Source organism: Hypanus sabinus, chromosome 20 (assembly GCF_030144855.1).
Source record: "Hypanus sabinus isolate sHypSab1 chromosome 20, sHypSab1.hap1, whole genome shotgun sequence".
NCBI classification, from domain to species: Eukaryota; Metazoa; Chordata; class Chondrichthyes; order Myliobatiformes; family Dasyatidae; genus Hypanus; species Hypanus sabinus.
Window position 1 is genome coordinate 59,935,934 of NC_082725.1, and position 23,877 is coordinate 59,959,810.

At 39.3% G+C, this 23,877-nt stretch overlaps 1 protein-coding gene across 4 annotated transcripts in view; it reads left to right on the plus strand.

Annotated features, from left to right (window-relative positions):
• hivep1 (HIVEP zinc finger 1) overlaps positions 1-23,877 on the plus strand; it is a 263,351-nt gene that overhangs the window by 187,361 nt on the left and 52,113 nt on the right. For all 4 annotated transcript variants that reach the window (XM_059945577.1, XM_059945580.1, XM_059945579.1 and 1 more), the window contains exon 5: positions 3,778-3,905. In XM_059945577.1, coding sequence (XP_059801560.1) covers positions 3,778-3,905 — 128 coding nt within the window. The remainder of the gene's footprint in view (positions 1-3,777; positions 3,906-23,877) is intronic.

The window sequence follows — 23,877 nt, forward strand, 5'->3', positions numbered from 1 at the left end:
ACGACAAAAAAAAACTTACTGGAAGGACTTAGTGAGTCGAACAGTGGAGACTAAAGGATAGTTTTGAATCGAGACCCCCTGTATCAGGACTGGGAATGTAGAGGAAAATGCCCTGTATTTAGATGTGAGAGAGGGGTGAGATGAAGACTGTTGGGTGATGGGTGGAACCAGATAGGGAGTATTAATGGCAAATGGGACCAGGTCGAGGAAAGGAGATTGTGGAAACAATTACTTGTGAGCGAGAGATGGAAACATAAGAAGAAATTTACAGTTAGAGCCAGGTAGTGGAAGGTTGTTGAAGGGTAGAGGTAGAGGCTGACATGTGATAGTTGAAACCAGTTAAGGGAGGGGTAATGGACAGATGGAACCAGGTTTGGTAGGTTGGGGGAGTATGATGAGACTGCATACATAACAAGGGAGAGAGAAATGGAAAGGTGAACAAAAGGGGAAAGACCCTGGCTGGATTAGTGGGTGTGGGAAGGGGCCATAGGGAAATGGGGTACCTGAAAAATTCAGTGTTCAAACCATTGAGTTGTAGGATACTCAAGCAGAATATGAGGTGTTAATCTTCTAGTGTGAGTTTAGTCACAGTGTGCAATGGACAGGGCAGGAGAAAGACAGGTCAGAATGGGTATTGAAACGATGGCTTTGAAAATCTGACTATAGATGAAAATGTAGCTAATAGCATGCACACACTCTGACACACAGCAAAGGGATGCAGGATTGTAGGGTGTAGTCAAGTTGGTTGAAGGACAAACATTGCAAGTTCAGAGCTCCACTATAAGTAGTGCTGTGGGATCTTTAAGTCTCACCTGAGAGGCCAGATGTTGATTCAGTATGATAGTACACTAATCTCTCGATGCTCATTGATGGAGAAATCCAGATAATAAACCCAATAAATCAATCCCTTCAAATCCTGAGAGAGATGTGAAAACAGAGAACATTAAGAAAGGCTACAATTGTCAGCATTCTTCTGTCTCAAAAGATGGTGGGTAGCACACAGGGTGTCAGCTTGTGGTGTTGCGGAAACAGTAATTCCCATGGTGTACCAAAGTCTTGCGTCATTGTTGGAGTGACCTCTGCAGGGTGCTACAAGCCTGGGCAGGTGATATGGAGACCTTGTATTGCCAGACAAAACCCTCTGCCCAGTCTGCCTCTCAGACTGCATTATATATTGCAGCGCCCCAGGCCACAGCAGTGCTGCTGCGGGGACCAAAGGTGTCCCAGACCCGCTGAAGAAGGAAAAGTATAGTAGAGAGCAGACAAGCCCAACAGCCAGCAGAGCAAGCTGTTATGATCAGTATAGCACACTTAAAAACAACAATGTTCCTAAAGGCACTCCGATGTTTCTCACCTCGTTAATTGTCACTGTTAGTTAACAAATTAGTAATTGTGGCATCACATAAACAGTAGAATAGTAACGGGCAAATTTGGTCTATTTTTGTCCTGATACAGAAATTATCATTATTTACATTATCATTAATTTGACAAATTTATTTTAAGTTCCAAAGTGAGGTTATTTATTATTCAGTATTTCAATTATAGCACAATACAATGAAGTGCTCTTAACTGAGGTACCCTAACCTAACTTGTCCCTTATTTCAATTTTACTTCATGTTACCTCCTAATTAAAATAAGCATTTGTTATTGTTACACAAGAGGTCTGCACATACCAGAAATCTTCAGCAACATATGCAAGATTCTAGAAGAACTCAACAAGTCAGGTAGCGTCCACCAAGTGCAATAAACAGTCAGTGTTTTGGTGTAAGGGCTTTCATTAGGTCTCGAAGAAAGATCTTGGCCCAAAGTGTCAACTGTTCATTCCCCTTCATCGCAGCTGCCTGACTAGCTGAGTTCCTTCTGCATTTTGTGTGTGTTGACCGAGGGATTTTTATTGACTCAATACTGTAACGGCTTGCCAGAAATTCATAAAGGCATTTTGGATTACTTATCTTGATATAATGAGATTGCTGGCCATCTCATGTTTAGTTATTAGGCCTCTCTTAAAAGCCAAATAAAGTAACCAAGGTTTGGTAAAACAAGGAATCTGGTTGTTATTCAAATGCTGATTTGCTAAAGGAGTCGTTGACCAGTCTGTAAAGCGGTTATCAGCAATTGTGGTCATTCTGGATAATGACCTGTGCAAGGAAAATGTGAAAATAAAAGACTGGGTACACAAAAAGTGTTCACCTTGAGGCTTTAAATATAAAACCATTATAGTATCAGCGTAGATGCATGGAAGATTTGATTAAGTGGATAAATACTTTGCAAGAGGGTAGTATGATTACAGTAAAATCTGTGGAAGTATTTTAGATAACTATCCAGTTCTTAAAATTCACAAATATAAACATGCAATTATTTTTGTGTCCTGTACTGTCTCATCAAAATTATATCCAGTCTGTCCATACCCAGCTTACCAGTTACACAATTACCTTTAATTCCCGACATTCTTGCTTTTACCAATAATGACTTGCGTTGGATCTGAAGTTAGAGAAAGATGATCCCTATATTGTGACCTATTAACATAAAACTAGAAATGATTGAATTAATGGTTAGTTAAAATGCTGAACCCTAATCACATGATTATTGCCAACACTTGAGCATATAATCTGAATTGTCTCGTCAATGAGTATTGAGAAATTGAGTACTGTCAATCACATATGGCCCCTCAGGTGGGAGTTAAAGATGCCACAGCACTTTTTACAGTGAAACTTTCCTTCCAGCCATTGTTTATCCTTCAACCAACTTCATTACAATCATCTGTGGGATCATATGCTGTGTGTGCGGAACTTTGCTGCATGCTTTTAGCTACCTCTTTCTGTAGTACAACTATTGTCAGATTTCCAAAGCAAACTGTTGCCTGTTGTCTTTAACACATCCAGAGGTTATAAATCAATCTTTCTTTCTTTGTGCAAAAATTGATGTTGGTTTGAATTAATCAGAGAATGAAATACAGGGCTCCAGTGTAATTTTTGACAATGTTGAGAAATGAATTTTGATTTTTAAACCACTGGCGTCAGTAGTGCCATAGTATTCTGGGACAGCTTCACTTAAACCAGACCAGGTCCAGTGTGTTGACATACAGGATAGCAAGATGTTAAATTAATGATGTTGGGTGTGTGTGTGTGGCAGTAGTCTGCACTCAGATGAGGCTCAAAGGAACCAGTGAACAAAAATAATTCAAAGAAATGTGCTTAAGGTATGTGTACAAAAATGGCACAAATATGACAACTGGATTTGAACTTATAAGTATTAGGGAAATACGATTACACGATGACCATGTCTAGAAATTAAGAATTCCAAATTAATGAGATTCAGGAGAGCTGACAAAATGATAGAAGTGCCAGACAAGAGAGAACCTTAGTATTAAAAAATAATGTACGATCAGTGGTTGAGAATGATCTCGGCCTAAGTGAACAAATTTAATAAATATGGTTGGAAATAAGATATAGTTATCTAGAAATTCAATTGTCTAATGTTATTTGACTCTGTTGTACAACTGAAAATCACTTTCTTCCCCTCCAGGGTGAAATGTGGTAATGACTATTTGCATTTAATCTCTTTGTTGTTGTAGCTTTCTGAGAACCCTGGATTTGTACTTTTCCTTGTACTTTTATGTAAGCCTTTTCATTGAGTCTAATAATGCATTTTGCTTAACATTAAATTCAGTGTGATATTCTGGCCACTATTAAATATTAATCATTATATTGCTTAATAGTAGCTCTTATTTCTATTTTATAATTACTGCTGAATATGTTGCTTCTTTGTTTTTGACAGACGCTCGGCAACCGAACATTTGCAATTGGTGAACACAACAGCAAAGACAAGTTTGAAAGCCAAGTCAGTGACCCTGACAAAGAGCATGGCTCCAATGAACCCAGGCGAATTAAAATCTTCGATGGGGGGCAAGTTTACATTTAAACACTTGTTACTTATTACTTATACCGATACAAAATAAGGATTTGCGCAGCAGAATAGTAGAACTATTCCTGTAGTTTGTGTTCTGTCTTATCTTGAAAACGGTTATGATGTTTCCTGGTCAGAGTACCACATTAGCACTTGAAGGGACTGCAGGATTTAGCATGCATATGTGTCAATTAAGCACTATTTCTATTCCTGACTTTTTATGTGTACATTTTCCTTGCCCAGTATTCAGTTATACTAAAATAATAGGCTGCAGTTGGATAGTTTGCTAACATATGAGAATCTCTTGATTGCAAAGATAAATGAAAACAGTTTGGGTAGTTTCATCAAATTCAATGAATTGCTAATTCCACAGTAGAAAAGTAAGGTCTTGAGACTGTTTGGAGGGACAAATAGTGTTTGAGCATCACTGATGTAAGAACTAAAAGACAAAAGTAGTTTCCCTTGCCAGTATAAATACCACTTGTTTGTGAGAGGTAATCAGCAAATGTAAAGCATGAGGAAGTGAAACCAGTGTTCCGATTCACAACATTGAATGGTTTCCTATGATGATAAGATGAACTCTAGACTTCACAATCTACCTCGTTATGATCATGCAAGTTATTGTCTACCTTCACTGCACTTTCTCTGTAGCTGTTACACTTTATTCTTCATTGTTTTGTTGTTTTACCTTGTACGTCTTCAATGCACTGCTTTTCACTGTACCTCAGTACATGTGACAATAAAATATCAATTTCAAATCCAAAGGAATGAACTAACAGAGATGAGAAACAGAGGGATGATGTACACAAAATGCTGGAGGAATTCAGCAGGCCAGGCAGCATCTATGGAAAAGAGTAAACAGTCGAACATTTCAGGCAGAGACCCTTTCACAAACGACATTACCAACCTAATACTGACTTGGAGGAGCTGCTCTTCAGCAGACCCATAGCCATTCTGGGAGACAAAAGAGCACCTTCAATCATCCTGAACATCATCTACATCTGTTATTTTCTTTACCTCAACTTATGTTTGGGTGTTACCAAAGAGATAGTGAGGGCTTGTAAATGAACTAATTGTAAGTGCAAAAAAGATGATAGAGACTGGATTTGTCAGTTACATGGTATGTAAAGTCCTCCCATGATGACATTAGCCAGAATGAGCAGCCAGTCAGATTTACAATTATTGTGCCTTCAGTCCTGCTGACTGTAAAGTGCCCATTTACACGAATGCCATTTTATTCTCCCTACATTTCCAACAACTCTCCCCAGATTCTCAGTTACGACTTGGGCAACTTACAGTAGCCAATTAACCTACCAATCCACAAGTCTTTGGAACATTAGGAAAGCCACACAGTCACTTGGATAAATTCTACAAACCCCACACGGGCAGCACATGAAGTCAGCATTGAATTGGAGTTGCTGGTCTGTGAGGCAGCAGCTCAGCTAGCTTTTCCACTGTACTGTTCATCATAGCTGATTGATCTCAAGCCTTGGTTAATTACAAAGATTTTATTCTGTCAATGTCACCCGGTGTGCAAAGGCAGCTCAAATAGCAGTGCCCCAGATTTATTGTCAGTTGCTGAGTTTTCATTTGTGGTAGTCTTTCATCCTTGTTGTGTTGCAACCTGAGTACAACTCAACTGAAATTAGCTTAATTTGGAATCATGTTTGGACTAAAGGGCCTTCTTACTGTGTTCTATGTTCTGTGGTGGCTGATTGCTCCCTTGAGGATCTGCATCATGCAAAATCAGGAACTTTACAAAGCATATCATTTGTGCCATCAAGCAAACCATCTTTCTCTTCAAATTGTTTTCCAAGTGAATGTACTTTTCAGTATATTGTAAGGCACTAAAGGCTACCTGTAGTATAGCTTGATGTTGAGCTGCCTCTCTGGATGGTGAATCAATTAGTCACTAAGAGTCTCATACATGCATGCATTCTTAGTAATATAGTTTTGCTGTTGAGATCATGGATGAGATCGACAAACCTTGGTATTCAGATGACAGATAAGTAGATGTCAAAGAATTCACCTGTGAGTAGCGTTACGTACCCCGTAACTGGGTCACTTACCAGCAAAGATAGAGAGGTCCGTTGAAGTCTGATGGTACTATTTTTAACAGTATTTAATGATAAAAATACACAAAAATAATATCAATGCAAACATACAGATAATATACGTCGTCAATACTAAATCTAAAAGCACTGGTATAATAATAATCAATAAGAAATAGCTCTATCATTGTCTAGGGGTTAATGTATTGTCTGATGGAAATATAAAAGTCACTCAAGTTCATTCAAGCTGCAGCTTTCGGTTGGAGAGAAAGACGGATGTTTAACTTGCCCATTCCTTTTATGATGTCAATCCTTCAAGAGTCATTGGGGGCTGATTTCCCCTTTTGTTGTTAGCTAAAGCCGTTCTTCCGTGGCAAGACCCACCAATTCCGAGGCAAATGGAAAAGGACGCACGTGGGCTTTTCCACCGGCTTTCGCTATTACGCTGTTACAGGAGTTCTAGCATTTCTTCTGGTGCGTCTGAGGGTCTGTTCCCCCAGACCCTCTTTTATCCCCACTCACAGGGTCTCAGATGTGAATCAGGTTGGGGCGGATGCCATCCCTCAACCAGTCCACGTTGCCTGATTCCTTGAGGGCATCGATGAATAGCACAGCGCTCAATACAAAATTCCGTCTCCAAGAGACAATAGCTGTTATCAATGGTTCCACCTTTCGGAGGCCAGGACACATTCCAAACTCTTTGTGGATTCTACACGTCTTTCTCTCATTTCCTGGGTCTCCTGACCTGACTTAATAGTGATCTTGTGATTCTCATAAAGGAGGGGGGGAGCACAGGTGTAACACCCCCTTTCTTCAACACGTTTTTTACCATCGGAAAAAAACGAAGTAATACAGAGTCTTACAGGATTTTAGAATCTAACACCATACAAAAGTTTTTTTTTAACAGGGTAATACAGTTATACATTCAATTCAGTATCTAGATGGTTACCGATTACATTGTCACTTCCTTTAATATCTTTACATTTTGTACCTTACTAAAGTCTTGTAGCATCAGACTCCAATTTAGTAACCACCTATTTGTAGGTCTTATTTTTTTTTAGCAAACAAAAACTAAAGAGTTGTGATCTTAGCTTACGGGTATACTACAAAAGTTCATGCAAATACTAATCTTTATGTTGCTTTCAAACATAACAGGCAGGCTTCCATGGGGTTTGGCTTTATCATTCACATGCTTTGTCGAAATCCCGTAGAACCGGCTGCTATTTAAAAATGGCGTCCCCATTAACCCTCGCCTCTTTTCCGGTTAATTCCCACGTGGGGAGCTTGTGCACCCTGACGAAATAGGCTTTCGTCCGCTCCTTCCATAGGAGTTATTTTATCAACAATGTGTCCCAAACTTAGACCATCTTCTGAATTTCCACCCAATTCTTTAATTTTACGCAAGTTGCTAGTTTTCTCTTCAGGACCCTTCAGGCTATTAGTTTTCAGTTCAAACTTTTTGTTCAAACAGCATTTCAAATTCTGCCTTTACACACCACACTCTGAAATAACAATAGCGTGTGGGGCACCGTTACCTTCCAACTCAACCTGTAATTGATTCACAGGCTTTGTGGTACCACGCCATTGTCTTTGTAGCCTGATTGCTGCTTTTGATATCAGTCCAGCCTTTAAATTTTCTTCATTCAATTTGGGAACTACATATTTCCTTTCTCCTTCAATAATAATATTCATCTCCCCACTAACTTTTAACACACCTTCGAGCACAAACACCTGGGAGCTCTCACTTCTCACTATTACCAAGGTTAACCCTTTCTTCACTGACCCAAGTCTATCTGACCCACAAGGACGGCCTTCCTTTTCAACTGAATCAAATACCTCAGACTTTTTCTGAGCTCCATTACTAGGTTCAGTACCACGTGCATCCACATCTTGGACACACTCAAACGGGACATTTGCCTCTTCCAGGCTTTCAATACCCGTACCCGGTCCAAATTCTAAATCCCCCTGATTCTTCCAGCTACTCTCTGGGCAACTCCCTTCCAGAGTAAATTCAACCCCGCGGGCTGAAACAACCTCATCTGCCAACCCAGTAGACTTCTTCAAGGTAAGGGCACCCTTTTCATCTAGGACTGCCCTCATTTCATTATCGGGAACACCTTTAGAAGTTTCAACTTCTTCAAACAGTTCTGCCAAACCAGACAGATCGTCCATGTCCAACTCTGGACCTTTTAACAGCTCTATCTGTTTCTCATCTTTATTTCGTGCCTCTAGAACTTTTCTCCTCGCTAAGGGCAGGTCTACCTCCTCCCCCTTACTCTCTTTCACTTTAGTACTCTTCGTTTTACCACCCTCTAAACCCTCTTGGAACAGGGTCGGTAAAAACGTCTCGGCCAAATCGATACTGGCCGGATTTAAACTGCTCTCGTTCTCAGCTGCGAGTGACCGCGCATGTGGGATAGATCTTGGAATCTAGGGCGGGACCGTAACGCTCACCAGCCGGCTCGTCAGCATCATTGCTGACCAAACCTTACCACCGGCTAAATCGTTACCAAGAAGGACATCTGCGTCAGTTCTCGGGAATTCTGATCGCACCCCTATTTCAACTGGTCCAGATACCAGCTCACAATCCATAATGACCTTATGCAAGGGCACCATTTCCGTCCCTTTTCCTATACCTTTCACAGCTACCATTCCCGTCTTGCGACCAAAATCTAGTACCTTACTGCTAGTCAATGATAGTTCAGCCTCCGTGTCTCTCCAGATCCGTACTGGAACTGGTGTGTCTCCCTCCCTCACAGACACGGTTCCGTTTGACATAAAAGTCTCAGATCCTTCTCGTACTCTGTCTACCCGGGGCTCTTTTGTCGATTTACTGATTACCACGAAACATCCAATAGGGACTGCTGCTTTCCCTTTTCCTGTCTCTTTCCTCAGAGCAAAGCACCTAGATGCAATATGCCCCCCCTTTCCACAATTAAAACAGGTCAAGCACGGAAATCTCTGGCCGTCTTGCCTTTCCCCCTCAATCTTACCACTAGCTCCCGGCGGGACACCTGCCTCAGCCGGCGGGCTTTCTCTATCGTTCCCACGGTCTCTCTGGGAACTTTTACTCAAGGAAAACTTTGTCTTGTGGGTTAGGGCATATTCATCTGCGAACCTAGGAAATTCTGAGATGGACTTATTCGGCTTCTCATTCAAATACATCCGGATATCCTCCGAAACACAACCTTTAAATTCCTCAATCAGAATTAACTCCCTGAGACGCCAAAAATCCTCTTCCACTATTTCTGCGGTACACCAATGGTCCAAGAGCACACCCTTCTCATAGGCAAACTCGGTATACGTCTGATTCCACCCTTTCTTTAAATTTCTGAACTTTTGTCTATACGCTTCAGGTACTAATTCGTAACTCCGGAGAATGGCCGCTTTTACTTTGTCATAACTCTCCGCCTCTTCCTCCTCCATGGACAACGCCGTATATGCTCATTGTGCCTTCCCTTTTAACACACTTTGTAACAGCATCAACTACTGATCTCTGGGCCACTTCTGATTCACTGCCACCTTCTCAAAAAGCAAGAAATAACTTTCAACATCCATCTCCTCGAACAGAGGTACTAACCTCAACTCCCGACTAACATTAAACCTCTCCTCTTGGTCTGACCCTTGATCTCTTCGCTCTTGCCTTAACTTCTCCATCTCCAAGTCATGTTTCCTCTGTTTCTCTGCCGCCCTCTCCTTCTCGGCTCTTTCCTTTTCTTTCTCAGCTCTCTCCCTCTCTTTCTCGGCTCTTTCTTTCTCCTTCTCAGCTGCTTCCAGCTGTTTTAACTGAACTTCATGCTCCCTTTGTTTCTCAGCCCTGTCCTGCTCCCTTTTCACCTTTAATGCCTTTAGCTGGAGCTCATGCTCCCTTTGTTTGCCGGCCCTTTCTTTCTCTCTCTTAGCTGCTGTAACTTAATTGCATGTTCCAACCTTAATTTCTCCAACTCTAACTGAGCTGTCCCACTAGCTGGTACCTTTTCAGGGATATTTTCCAATACCTCAGCTGCAAACACATTCTTCCCAATATAATACTGAGTTATTGCCCTTCATACCTCCCGCTTTTTCATGGACAACCTCACCTCTGCGAGGTTTAGCCCTTTTGCCAGATTTATCAAGTCCGATTTGGTGGCCGCCTCTAGCGCCTCTAGAGTTGGGTTTTCTATATATTCATCCACGTCCATCTTTGCTGGTTTCCCGTCTGGCTACCCGCGTGACCAGATCCAAGTTTGGACTTACAAGCCGGATTCACTGGCCTCCCAATTTGGTGTCAAATCCCGAGATGAGAACCCCAATTGTTACGTACCCCGTAACTGGGTCACTTACCAGCAAAGATAGAGAGGTCTGTTGAAGTCATATTTTTTACAGTATTTATTGATAAAAGTACACAAAAATAATATCAATGCAAACATACAAATAATATACGTAGTCAATACTAAATCTAAAAGCGCGGGTATAATAATAATCAATAAGAAATAGCTGTCGTTGTCTAGGGGATAATGTATTGTCTGATGGAAATATAAAAGTCACTCAAGTTCATTCAAGTTGCAGCTTTCGGTTGGAGAGAAAGATGGATGTTTAACTTGCCCATTCCTTTTATGATGTCAATCCTTCGAGAGTCGTTGGGGGCTGATTTCCCCTTTTGTTGTTAGCTAAAGCCGTTCTTCCATGGCAAGACCCACCAATTCCGAGGCAAATGGAAAAGGACTCACGTGGGCTTTTCCACCAGCTTTCGCTATTACGTTGTTGCAGGAGTTCTAGTGTTTCTTCTGGTGCGTCTGAGGGGCTGTTCCCCCAGACCCTCTTTTATCCCCACTCACGAGGTCTCAGATGTCAATCAGGTTGGGGCGGATGCCATCCCTCAACCAGTCCACGTTGCCTGATTCCTTGAGGGCATCGATGAATAGCACAGCGCTCAATACACAATTCCGTCTCCAAGAGACAATAGCCGTTATCAATGGTTCCGCCTTTCGGAGGGCAGGACACATTCCAAACTCTTTGTGGATTCTGCATGTCTTTCTCTCATTTTCTGGGTCTCCTGACCTGACTTAATAGTGATCTTGCGATTCTCAAAAAGGAGGTGGGGGGGAAGCAGAGGCATAACAGTAGATAAAGAAACATTTCAATAACTCACTCAAGTCATCCTTGGATAATTTTAGCATTGACCTTGATTCTTTGGAAAGATCTTGCTAATTATTATACCTGTTGATGGCTCCTCCATATTGCAGCTACTGTATACTGTGTGCAGAGGGAAATACGAATACTGACCAGAAGTACAAACAGCATGAATCACTCAGCAACATACATCTACACTAATGATACAACCCAAAGTGATACCTTTGCTTAATGTGCCACAGACAAATTAGATTACACATTTATGCAATCAGCATGTTCATAGAAATCAGCCAACCTATATTGTCCAGGTCAAGGGTATTAAAAAGAAGAGAATGTAGGTTAAATGCGAGAAAGAATTTTAAAGGGAATTTGAGGAGTAGACTTTTTTTTAAACAGAGAATGTTTTACCGGAGAAAATAGTAGAATCAGGTGCAATTACAACATTAAAGTGGCCTTTAGACAGACAGGCAAAACATAGAAGGATATGGCCCTAATGTAAGCAATGGAATTAGTGCAGAAGCTCATGGATGAAGCAAGCCAAAGGGTCTGTTTCTGTGCTGTATGATAATCTGAACCAATAGCAACAGATGTCTCATCAACAGGGACCTAAACAGGAGAAATAGCCACTTGCCATTCCTTATCTGTTAAGAATCATAATGGCAAGAAGAGAACAATGAGTGACTTAGTGCCAGGGCAGCTTAATGCATTGATGCTCAATGTGTCAGGGGTAATTTAAGGATTATGTGAGTCACATGGAAATCAATAAACTAACATATTTCCCATTCCCTGTACTTCTGCTTCAAGAATCTGCACATTGTAAAACTTGCCTTTGGTTGATAATACACCCTATCCCCATTATATGCAAGGGATACATTCCTCGTAGTCTGCAAAACGCATTATGTGAATAATTATTTAAATAGAGAAAATAGGAATGCGTTCTGGAAGGCTTCCTAAAAATGCTTTATCTGTAATTTATTCATATTTTCATACCAATACAACACAAAAGCAGTACCACAAGGCAACATTCGTATTATGTTTCATCAATTTAAGGTAATATTCAACATAATAAATCATAGAAAGTTTACATACTAGAGTGTACAGTACTCACCAACAGTAGCAGGTGTGTAGGCTCTGAGAGATGAGTGGTTGTGCAGTGGTGTCGGGCAGCTTTACATGGATGAGGTGGATGGCTGTGGGTCATCAGGATCATCAAGGACAGTAAGGGGTGAAGGAAGACTCACAGAACTCTCTGGCAAGTTAGTGGAACTCTCAGAACTGCTGGTAGCAGGAGATGCGACAATTCTGGAGTGCTCAGGTGGATATCACACCTTGGTTGAGTGGTTGAATCAGCAATGTTCTGTTAGGCGGCACTGTCTCCTTCAGCATTGGAACACATAAGCAGAATCAACTTCCAGTCTTTTGATCCTTACTTCTGTAAGTGTGTTTCGGCATGCGCTTCCAAAAAAGCCCGGTCTCAACTGCATTAAACACCTGCTTTGGTGTGATACCTAACTCAGCTATCATAGCCCATAACTGCACAGGGTAGTGTCCAGCAGCTTTGTGGTCAGCGCTAGCCTGCTCAACACGCACAGCTAAGTTGTGAAGCCTCTGATGATTAACAAACTTAGAAAACCATCCCCTACTTGCATTAAGGTTGTTGTGATGGGAGATTTTAATTTCCCAAATACCAATTGGTATCTCTCTAGAGCAAAGGGTTTAGATGGGGTGGAGTTTGTTGGGTGTGTGCAAGAAGGTTTCTTGACACAATATGTAGATAAACCTACAAGAGGAGAGGCTGTACTTGATTTGGTATTGGGAAATGAACCTGGTCAGGTGTCAGATCTCTCAGTGGGAGAGCATTTTGAAGATAGTGATCATAATTCTATCTCCTTTACAATAGCATTAGAGAAAGGTGAGAACAGACAAGTTAGAAAGCATTTAATTGCAGTAAGGGGAACTATGAGGCTATCAGGCAAGAAATTGGAGCCTTAAATTGGAAACAGATGTTGTCAGGGAAATGTACGGAAGGAATGTGGAAAATATTCAGGAGATATTTGTGTGGAGTTCTGCATAGATATGTTCCAATGAGACAGGGAAGTTTTGGTAGGGTACAGGAACCGTGGTGTACAATGGCTGTAATCTAGTCAAGAAGAAAATAAAAGGAGGACGTCACGTGATGACGTAGGATCGAGACGTGGAAATCCAGCTCTCCCATAAAAAACCAGTAAGATAATATTTAAGTGAAGAAAAGTTAGTAAATACCTTTTAAAAATTACTTATAAACTACTCAGGATTGTCTTAAGATATGCCTCCTAAACAGAAGCAGAAGAAAACTACTACTTTGAAGACAACACAAGTTGGAAAAGAATCAAGGCCGGCCGCCATGAAAGAGCCTCAGGCTCAAGAGCAATTTACCTCCGGCGATACAGAACAGGAAACTACGGCAATATCAACTGTTTCCAAAAAAAACCCAACAGGAATTGCGAATGCATGAAGGAAGGGGCATGCCCAAACGTGAGCAACCCAAACTACAAACCCAGCTATGATCGGAACTGAAAGTGAAAGTGAATATGAGGCGGAATCAGATTCTCTGGATAAATCAGATGAAGATGAAGAGACAGACAAAGAAGAGCAACAGGAAGAGGTTGGAGGTGATATTGGAGACATAAAAAAAACTTTGGTGCAAATAATGCATGAATTAAAAGCATTAAAAGTAATTAAAAAAGATATTAACAATATGAAGATTATGTCTGATAAAATGATGAAAAGACAGGACAAAATGGACAAGAAAATTAAAAACTTGGAAGAAACAACCGGAAACTCCATTGATAGAGTGAATAAAATGAAAGTTAATAAGTCTGCCTGGACATCAGAAAGAAAACGGTTGTTGGAAAAAGTGGATGTACTTGAAAATTTTAGCAGACAAAATAATATTAAGATTGTTGGACTTAAAGAAGGTATAGAGGGAGAGGATCCAATTAATTTTTTTCAAAAATGGATTCCGGAAATTTTGGAAATGAAAGAAGGAACCCAGTTAATTGAAATTGAAAGGGCTCACGGAGCCTTAAGACCAAGACCTAAAGTTGATCAAAACCCACGATCAATCTTGATAAAATGCTTAAGATATCAAGATAAAGAAAAGATCCTGAAGGCAGCTGCCCAACGTGCCAGAAAGAGAAACGGGCCATTGATGATAGAAGGGAAAATAATTCTTTTCTATCCTGATATAAGTTGTGACCTTTTGAAGAGAAAGAAGGAATTTAACCCAGTGAAAAAAGTTTTATGGGGAAAAGGTTATAAATTTATATTGCTTCACCCGGCAACCCTGATAATTTTTTTGGATGACGGAAAAAGAAGATTTTTTACTGATTATCGGGATGCGGAAGAATTTGACAAGAACTCCCAAATATTCGCTAACCACAGCCAAAGATTTAAAAGTGAAATGGATTAAAGATGAAGACAGGGACAGTGAATGGAGTTGATGGATGTTCAAGGACAGAAGAATATTTAAATATATTCTTAATTATATGATACAGGGGGAGAAAGGTAAAAAATTGAGAAATATTAATCGAGAGTAGTGATATTTTTTCCTTTCTTATATATACTTACTTATGTCACGGGGGAGCTGGGTGAACTTCAGATCGATTGCTACGGGACTCACATGTGTAATCATGCTGATTGCCATGACCTGTACAACGGAGGGGGGTAATGTGTTTTTTTTTTATTCACAATATTAGTAGGGTGGTATTTTGTTTTATTTTTCTTTATAATCTATTTTATTTTATCTTTCTTTCTTTGCCTGGACAATTGGGAGGGGGAGACACACAGCAACATGGAGAATTTTAAAAAGATTCCCCAAGGTACTATGAAAGTTAAGAGGTTAGGTATTACTATAGATTGGAGTAACCCTGTTAAAAATAAAGACTAATTTACTGAATTTTTAAAGTTTTAATGTTAATGAGCTTAATGGACCGGTGAAAAGAAAAATAATTTTAACATACATTAAGAAAATGAAAATAGATATAGCTTTTTTACAAGAAACACACTTAACAGTGATAGAACATCAGAAATTAAAGAGAGATTGGGTCGGAAATGTTTTAATGTTTGTCTAGACCCAGTTTTAGATAGATCAACAAAGGTTGTTACAAAATCAAAAGTAGCAAAATTAACTTTATCATTGATGAAAAGTTTAAATTTGATTGTTATATGGAGAACAATTAATCCAAAAGAAAGAGATTACTCATTTTATTCAAATAGACATAAAACTTAATCAATTATAGATTTTTTCCTATTATCGATGAATATTCAAGCAGAGTGAAAATTATGGAATATAAAGCAAGAATATTGTCAGATCATTCCCCCTTGACAATGACAATGATAATGATGGATAAAGAGGCATCGATTTACAGATGGAGATTTAATTCAATATTATTAAAATGTCAAGATTTTTGTGATTCCATGAAAAAGCAGTTCAGTTTTTTTTTAGATACAAATTTATATTCAGTTGATGATAAATTTATAGTATGGGAAGCAATGAAAGCATATTTGAGAGGCCAGATAATAAGTTATATTTCTAAAATTAAGAAGGAATATATGGTAGAAATAGATCAATTGGAAAAAGAGATTACAAAGTTAGAAAAAGAATCTCAAAGACATATGACAGAAGAAAAACGAAGACAACTTGTTAACAAGAAGTTACAATATAATACACTTCAAACATATCGAACAGAAAAAGCAATTATGAGAACTAAACAGGGATATTATGAACTAGGTGAAAGATCACACTGGATTCTTGCTTGGCAGTTAAAAACAGACCAGGTTTCCAAAACGATAAATGCAATTAGAACAAGTGTAGATAAAATTACTTATGAACCTTTAGAAATTAAAGAAACTTCTAAGAATTTTTATTCTGACCTGTATCAATCAGAATCACAAAATGATAATGTTGAGATAGAAAGGTTTTTATCACAAATAACTCTTCCAAAATTGAATTCAGAAGAACAGAAGGGATTAGATATGCCTTTTACATTAAAAGAGGCCGAAGAAGCTCCAGGATCACTTCAGAGTAATAAATCCCCAGGAGAAGATGGTTTTCCGCCCAAATTTTATAAAAAAGTTTAAAGATTTACTAATTCCTCCTTTTATGGAGTTATATGCCAAGCGGAAAGAATGCATAAACTTCAGAATCTTTATCGACAGTTATTTTAATAGTATTGCCAAAAAAAAGAGAACTTTTAAAACCAACGTCATATAGACCTATTTCATTGTTGAATACTGACTATAAAATAATAGCAAAAATTTTATCTAATACATTATCTAAATACTTACCAAAATTAATACATATGGATCAAACAGGATTTATCAAAAATAGACAATCGGCAGATAATGTAACTTGGTTACTTAGCTAATTCATTTGGCACAAAAGTGGGAGGAAGTGAGTGTGGCAGTTGCGTTAGATGCAGAAAAAGCATTTGATAGATTGGAATGGGATTTTTTATTTAAGGTATTGGAAAAATATGGATTAGGAGTATCTTTTATAGAATGGATTAAAACCTTAAATACTAATCCCAAAGCTAAAGTAGTGACAGATGGTCAAATTGCAACATCATTTCAGTTAACAAGGTCAACTAGACAAGGTTGTCCATTATCACCTGCTTTATTTGTGTTGGCAATAGAACCATTAGCTGAATTAATTAGAACGGACCCAGATATTATGGGTTTCAGAGTTAACCAGGAAGAATATAAGATTAATTTATTTGCTGACGATGTTTTGCTTTATTTAGCAAACCCATTATATTTGCTGCGTAAATTATCTTCTAGATTGGAAGAATATGGGAAAATATCAGGCTACAAAATAAATTGGGATAAAAGTGAAATTCTACCCCTTACTAAAGGAGATTATAGTCAATGTTGACTAATAACTCAATTTAGATGGCCGATAAATGGTATAAAATATTTAGGTATAAGAGTTGATAATGATATAAAGAAATTACATAAATTAAATTATTTACCATTATTGAAAAAAATTCAAGAACATCTTGATAAATGGATGACGTTACCAATAACATTAGTAGGCAGAGTAAATGCTGTAAAAATATATATATTCCCTAGATTACAATATTTATTCCAAACACTACCAATACAATTACTGCAGAAATTTTTTTCAAGAGTTAAATAAATGTGTGAGGAAGTTCCTTTGGAAAGGTAAGATGTCAAGAATATTGTTGGAAGAATTGACATGGAAATTTGACCTAGGAGGGTTACAACTTCCAAACTTTAAGAATTATTATAAAGCAAATCAACAGATTTATTGCATCTTTTTTTGATGAAGATAAACCGGCATGGATTAGAATAGAATTATATAAAATAGGAGAAAATATACCAGAAGATTTTATATAAGTGGGAATCTAAATGGATACGGGAAAAGAAAGAATCTCCTATATTAAAACATTTGATTGATTTATGGGATAAGATAAATGTTGATGATGAGATAAAGAAATCTTTATTAGCAAAGAGACCTTTAATTCAAAATAAACTTAATCCTTTTACAATGGATAACCAACTTTTATACAATTGGTTTCAAAAAGGGATTAGATATATAGGAGATTGTTTTGAAGGTGGTATATTAATGTCATTTGATCAATTAAAGAATAAATACAAAATATCAAACAGCACTCTTTTTTGTTATTTCCAATTAAGGGCTTATTAAGAGATAAATTGGGTCAAACAATGTTATTGCAGAAACCTAATGGAATAGAAACTTTAATTCAAAAAGGAAAAATTAAAAAATTTATTTCTTGTATGTATAGTTTGATTCAAAAACAGGCAAGTAAACAAGGAATTCATAAGTCAAGACAAAAATGGGAAACTGATTGGAATATTAAAATTGAAGAAACAAGTTGGTCAAGACTATATCTTGACAGTATGACAAATACAACAAGTGTCCGGTTAAGATTAGTGCAATATAATTTTTTACATCAATTATATATTACACCACAATAAATAAATAAATTAAACCCAAATTTTTCTGATCAATGGTTCCGATGTAATCAAGAAATTGGTACTTTTTTACACTCTACTTGGTCTTGTTTTAAAATTCAACCTTTTTGGACAAATTTAAGAATTTTATTGGAACACAACTTCCACATAATCCAACATTATTTTTACTAGGCGATATTGAAGGGATAAAACCAAAATCCAAACTGAATAAATATCAGAAAGAATTCATAAAAATTGCATTGGCTGCAGTTACTTGGAAATCGGATTCAGACTTAAGTATAGATCGTTGGAAGAATGAAATTTTTAGCTGCATTCCTCTTGAAAAAATTACTTATAATTTAAGAGATAAATATGAAATATTTCTGAAAATCTGGCACCCTTATTTACAAAAGATAGGATTAAATATATAGGTACTCCGAAGATAAAATTATTGGTTATCTGGGGAAAGAAGTAAATATATATACTAAAGCTATTATGAATTCCATGGAGCATGTGGGGATCTTCTGATATCCAGGCATTCTTTCTTTCTTTCTTTTTTCTTCTCTCTTTTTTTTTCTCTTTCTATAGGTATATGTTAGGTGGGAGGGGGGAAGGGTTGATAATTTTTTTTATATAGTTTTTTCCCCTTCTGTAACCTATTTGAAAATTCAATTAAAAAAATAAATTAAAAAAAAGGAAATAAAAGCTTTCAAAAGGTTCAGAGAGCTAGGTAATGTTAGAGATCTAGAAGATTATAGGGCTGCTTGGAAGGAGCTTAAGAAGATTAGGAGAGCCAGAAGGGGCCATGAGAAGGCCTTGGTGGGCAAAATTAAGGAAAACTCCCAAGCCATTATACAGGTATGTGAAGAACAAGAGGATAAGACTTGCAAGAATAGGACCTATCAAGTGTGACAGTGGGAAAGTGTGTATGAAACCGGAGGAAATAGCAGAGGTACTTAATGAATACTTTACTTCAGTATGCACTATTGAGGAGGATCTTGGTGATTGTAATGATGACTTGCAGCAGACTGAAAAGCTTGAGCATGTAGATACTAAGAAAGAGGATGAGCTGGAGCTTTTGGAAAGCATCAAGTTGGATAAGTCACTGGGACTGGATGAGATGTACGCCAGGCTACTGTGGGAGGCGAGGGAGGAGATTGCTGAGCCTCTGGCGATGATCTTTGCATTATCAATGGGGACGGGAGAGGTTCCGGAGGATTGGTGAGTTGCAGATGTTGTTCCTTTATTCAAGAGAAGGAGCAGAGATAGCCCAGGAAATTATAGACCAGTGAGTCTTACATCAGTGGTTGGTAAGCTGATGGAGAAGATACTGAGAGGCAGGATTTATGAACATTTGGAGAGCTATAATATGATTAGGAATAGTCAGCATGGCTTTGTCAAGGGCATGTCGTGCCTTATGAGCCTGATTGAATTTTTTGAGTATGTGACTGAACACATTCATGAAGGAAGAGCAGTAGATGCAGTGTATATGGTTTTCCGCAAAACATTTGATAAGATACCCCATGCAAGGCTTATTGAGAAAGAAAGGAAGCATGGGATCCAAGGGGACATTGCTTTGTGGATCCAGAACTGGCTTGTCCACAGAAGGCAAGGAGTGGTTGTAGACGGGTCATATTCTGCATGGAAGTCGGTCACCAGTGGGGTGCCTCAGGAATATTCATGATTTTTATAAATGACCTGAATGAGAAAGTGGAGGGATGGGTTAGTAAGTTTGCTGATGACACAAAGGTTGGAGGTGGTGTGGATAGTGTGGAGGGCTGTCAGGGGTTACAGCAGGACATTGATAGGATACAAAACTGTGCTGAGAAGTGGCAGATGGAGTTCAACCCAGATAAGTGTGAAGTGCTTCATTTTGGTAGGTCAAATATGATGGCAGAATATAGTATTAATGGTAAGACTCTTGGCAGTGTGGAGGATCAGAGGGATCTCGGGGTCCAAGTCCATTGGACGCTCAAAGCAGCTGTGGTTAAGAATGCGTACGGTGTATTGGCCTTCATCAATGGTGGAATTGAATTTAGGAGCTGAGAGGTAATGTTGCAGCTATATAGGACCCTGGTCAAGACCCTATTTGGAGTACTGTGCTCAGTTCTGGTCGCCTCTCTACAGGAAGGATGTGGAAGCCATAGAAAGGGTGCAGAGGAGATTTACAAGGATGTTGCCTGGATTGGCGAGCATGCCTTATGAGAATAGGTTGAGTGAACTTGACCATTTCTCCTTGGAGTGACGGAGGATGGGAGGTGACGTGATAGAGGTGTATAAGATGATGAGAGGCATTGATTGTGTGGATAGTCAGAGGCTTTTTCCCGGGCTGAAATGGTTGTCAAAAGAGGACACAGGTTTAAGGTTCTGGGGAGTAGGTACAGAAGAGATGTCAGAGGTAAGTTTTTTACTTAGAGAGTGGTGAGTTCGTGGGATGCACAGCAACAGTGGTGGAGACGGATACGATAGGGTCTTTTAAGAGACTTTTGGATAGGTACATGGAGCTTAGAAAAATAGAGGACTATAGGTAAGCCTAGTAATTTCTAAGGTAGGGACATGTTCTTTGTGGGCCGAAGTGCCTGTATTGTGCCATAGGTTTTCTATGTTTCTCTGTGTTTAACAATATCCTCACTAGCCTCACTAGCCTCTGAACAAATGTAACCATACATTTCCAAGGCTTTAACATGAAGATGATCGGCACTGAATGTTGTTTTTTTCTTTGTTTCATGCTCAATGTACAAATTCAACATTTTCTCCATCTTTGTCATAATCGTGTGGCGAACTTTGGTAACAATCTTTTGAGACACTTGAGATGAATCAATCACTGCAATTCTTATTTTCTCAGCATTTTTCTTTATGTTCCTAATCGTGGACTCATCCAGGCCAAAGTAGTGTCCCTGAGCTGTGTACTTTCACCTGACGCAGCCTTGTTTATAATTTCCAACTTTTTTTCAAGTGTTAAAGCAGTTCCCTGCCGCTTGGCTGATGGCCCAGGACTTGAAATAGGATGCTTTGGAAGCATGGTTAAATATTTCAAGCACAAAATCACTACACCGCAGGTAATAACAACAAAAGGTTAAGAACGCAAGATAGCACATCCACACACTGCCACTACCAATGCGAGACTGGCACAAGTGAGACTATGAGGTGTGCGCGCAGGGCTTGTTTTGGCGGAAAGCGGTGCGTCTCATCCCACACAGTACTGGTTGGTCAACAGCCTCGCAGACTCCACAGCAGACGCATGCATAACTGTGAGTTTTGGACGCACTTAAGGAGAAGTTGGCAGAAATAGGTTCAACGCACAACTGTGAAAACACATTGTCTGAAGACGCCTATTACAGGGATAGGGTGTACTAAATGTGCACGTGTATAGGTCTGCAATTGTACTCAAAATAATCAGGTTCCATTGAACTTACAAAGTCACATTTTTAAAGTTTTTTTTCTGGAGCACAAGAACGATTTCTTGAATGTCACATTTTTAGGAAATAGGCAGAATCAGATTCAGAACCAGGTTTATTATCACCGGCATGTAATGTGAGATTTGTTAACTTTACAGCAGCAGTTCAATACAATACATAATCTAGCAGAGAAAAAAAAATGAATAAAATAAAAATAATAATAATAAATAAACAAGGAAATCAATTACATATATTGAATAAATAAAATACAGAAATACTGTATATTAAAAACAAGTGAGGTAGTGTCCAAAGATTCAATGTCCATTTGGGAATTGGATGGCAGAGGGGAAGAAGCTGTTCCTGAATCGCTGAGTGTGTGCCTTCAAGCTTGTGTACCTCCTTTCCGATGGTAACAGTGAGAAAAGGGCATGCCCCAGGTGCTGCGTGTCCTTAATAATGGACGCTGCCTTTCTACGACACTGCTCCCTGAAGGTGTCCCGGGTACTTTGTTGGCTAGTGCCCAAGATGGAGCTGACTAGGTTTACAACCTTCTGCAGCTTCTTTGGGTCCTGTGTAGTAGCCCCTCCCTACCAGACTGTGATGCAGCCTGTCAGAATGCTGTCCATGGTACAACTATAGAAGTTTTTGAGTGTATTTGTTGACATACCAAATCTCTTCAAACTTGTAATAACGTATAGCTGCTGTCATGCCTTCTTTATAACTACATCAATATGTTGGGACCAGGTTAGATCCTCAGAGATCTTGACACCCAGGAACTTGAAGCTGTTCATTCTCTCCACTTCTGATCCCTCTATGAGGATTGACAATAGACAATAGACAATAGGTGCAGAAGTAGACCATTCGGCCCCTCGAGCCTGCACTGCCATTTTGAGATCATGGCTGATCAACTACTATCAATACCCGGTTCCTGTCTTGTCCCCATATCTTTTGATTGCCCTATCCATAAGATACCTATCTAGCTCCTTCTTGAAAGCATCCAGAGAATTGGCCTCCACTGCCTTCCAAGGCAGTGCATTCCAGACCTCCACAACTCTCTGGGAGAAGAAGTTTTTTCCTTAACTCTGTCCTAAATGACCTACCCCTTATTCTCAAACCATGCTCTCTGGTACTGGACTCTCCCAGCATCTGAAACATATTTCCTGCCTCTATCTTGTCCAATCCCTTAATAATCTTATATGTTGCAATCAGATCCCCTCTCAATCTCCTTAATTCCAGCGTGTACAAGCCCAGTCTCTCTAACCTCTCTGCGTAAGACAGTCCAGACATCCCAGGAATTAACCTCATGAATCTATGCTGCACTTCCTCTACAGCCAGGATGTCCTTCCTTAACCCTGGAGACCAAAACTGTACACAATACTCCAGGTGTGGTCTCACCAGGGCTCTGTACAAATGCAAGAGGATTTCCTTGCTCTTGTACTCAATTCCCTTTGTAATAAAGGCCAACATTCCATTAGCCTTCTTCACTGCCTGCTGCACTTGCTCATTCACCTTCAGTGACTGATGAACAAAGACTCCTAGATCTCTTTGTATTTCTCCCTTACCTAACTCTACACCGTTCTGATAATAATCTGCCTTCCTGTTCTTACTCCCAAAGTGGATAACCTCACACTTATTCACATTAAATGTCATCTGCCAAGTATCTGCCCACTAACCTAACCTATCCAAGTCACCCTGAATTCTCCTAACATCCACATCACATGTCACACTACCACCCAGCTTAGTATCATCAGCAAATTTGCTGATGTTATTTTCAATGCCTTCATCCAAATTGTTGACTTAAATTGTAAACAGCTGTGGTCCCAATACCGAGCCCTGTGGCACCCCACTAGTCACCACCTACCATTCCGAGAAACACCCTCGCAATTGGTATGTGTTCCTTCATCTTACCCTTCCTGAAGTCCACAATCAGCTCTTTCATATTACTGATGTTGAGTGCCAGGTTGTTGCTGCGGCATCATTCCATGAGTTGCCATATCTCGCTCCTGTACGCCCTCTTGTCACCACTGAGATTCTACCAACAATGGTTGTATCGTTGGCAAATTTATAGATGGTATTTGAGATATGCCTAGCCACACAGTCATGTGTATATAGAGAGTAGAGCAGTGGGCTAAGCACACACCCCTGAGGTGCGCCAGTGTTGATCAGCAAGGATGATATATTATCACCAATCCGCACAGATTGTGATCTTCCGGTTAGGAAGTCAAGGATCCAATTGCAGAGGCCCAGGTTCTGCTACTTCTCAATCAGGATTGTGGGAATGATGGTATTAAATGCTGAGCTATAGTCACTCAACAGCATCCTGACATAGGTATTTGTGTTGTCCAGGTGTTCTAAAGCTGTGTGGAGAGCCATTGAGATTGTGTCTGAGTTGCATGGCTCCTTAATCCTTAAGGAAAGGTGGTAAAACTATA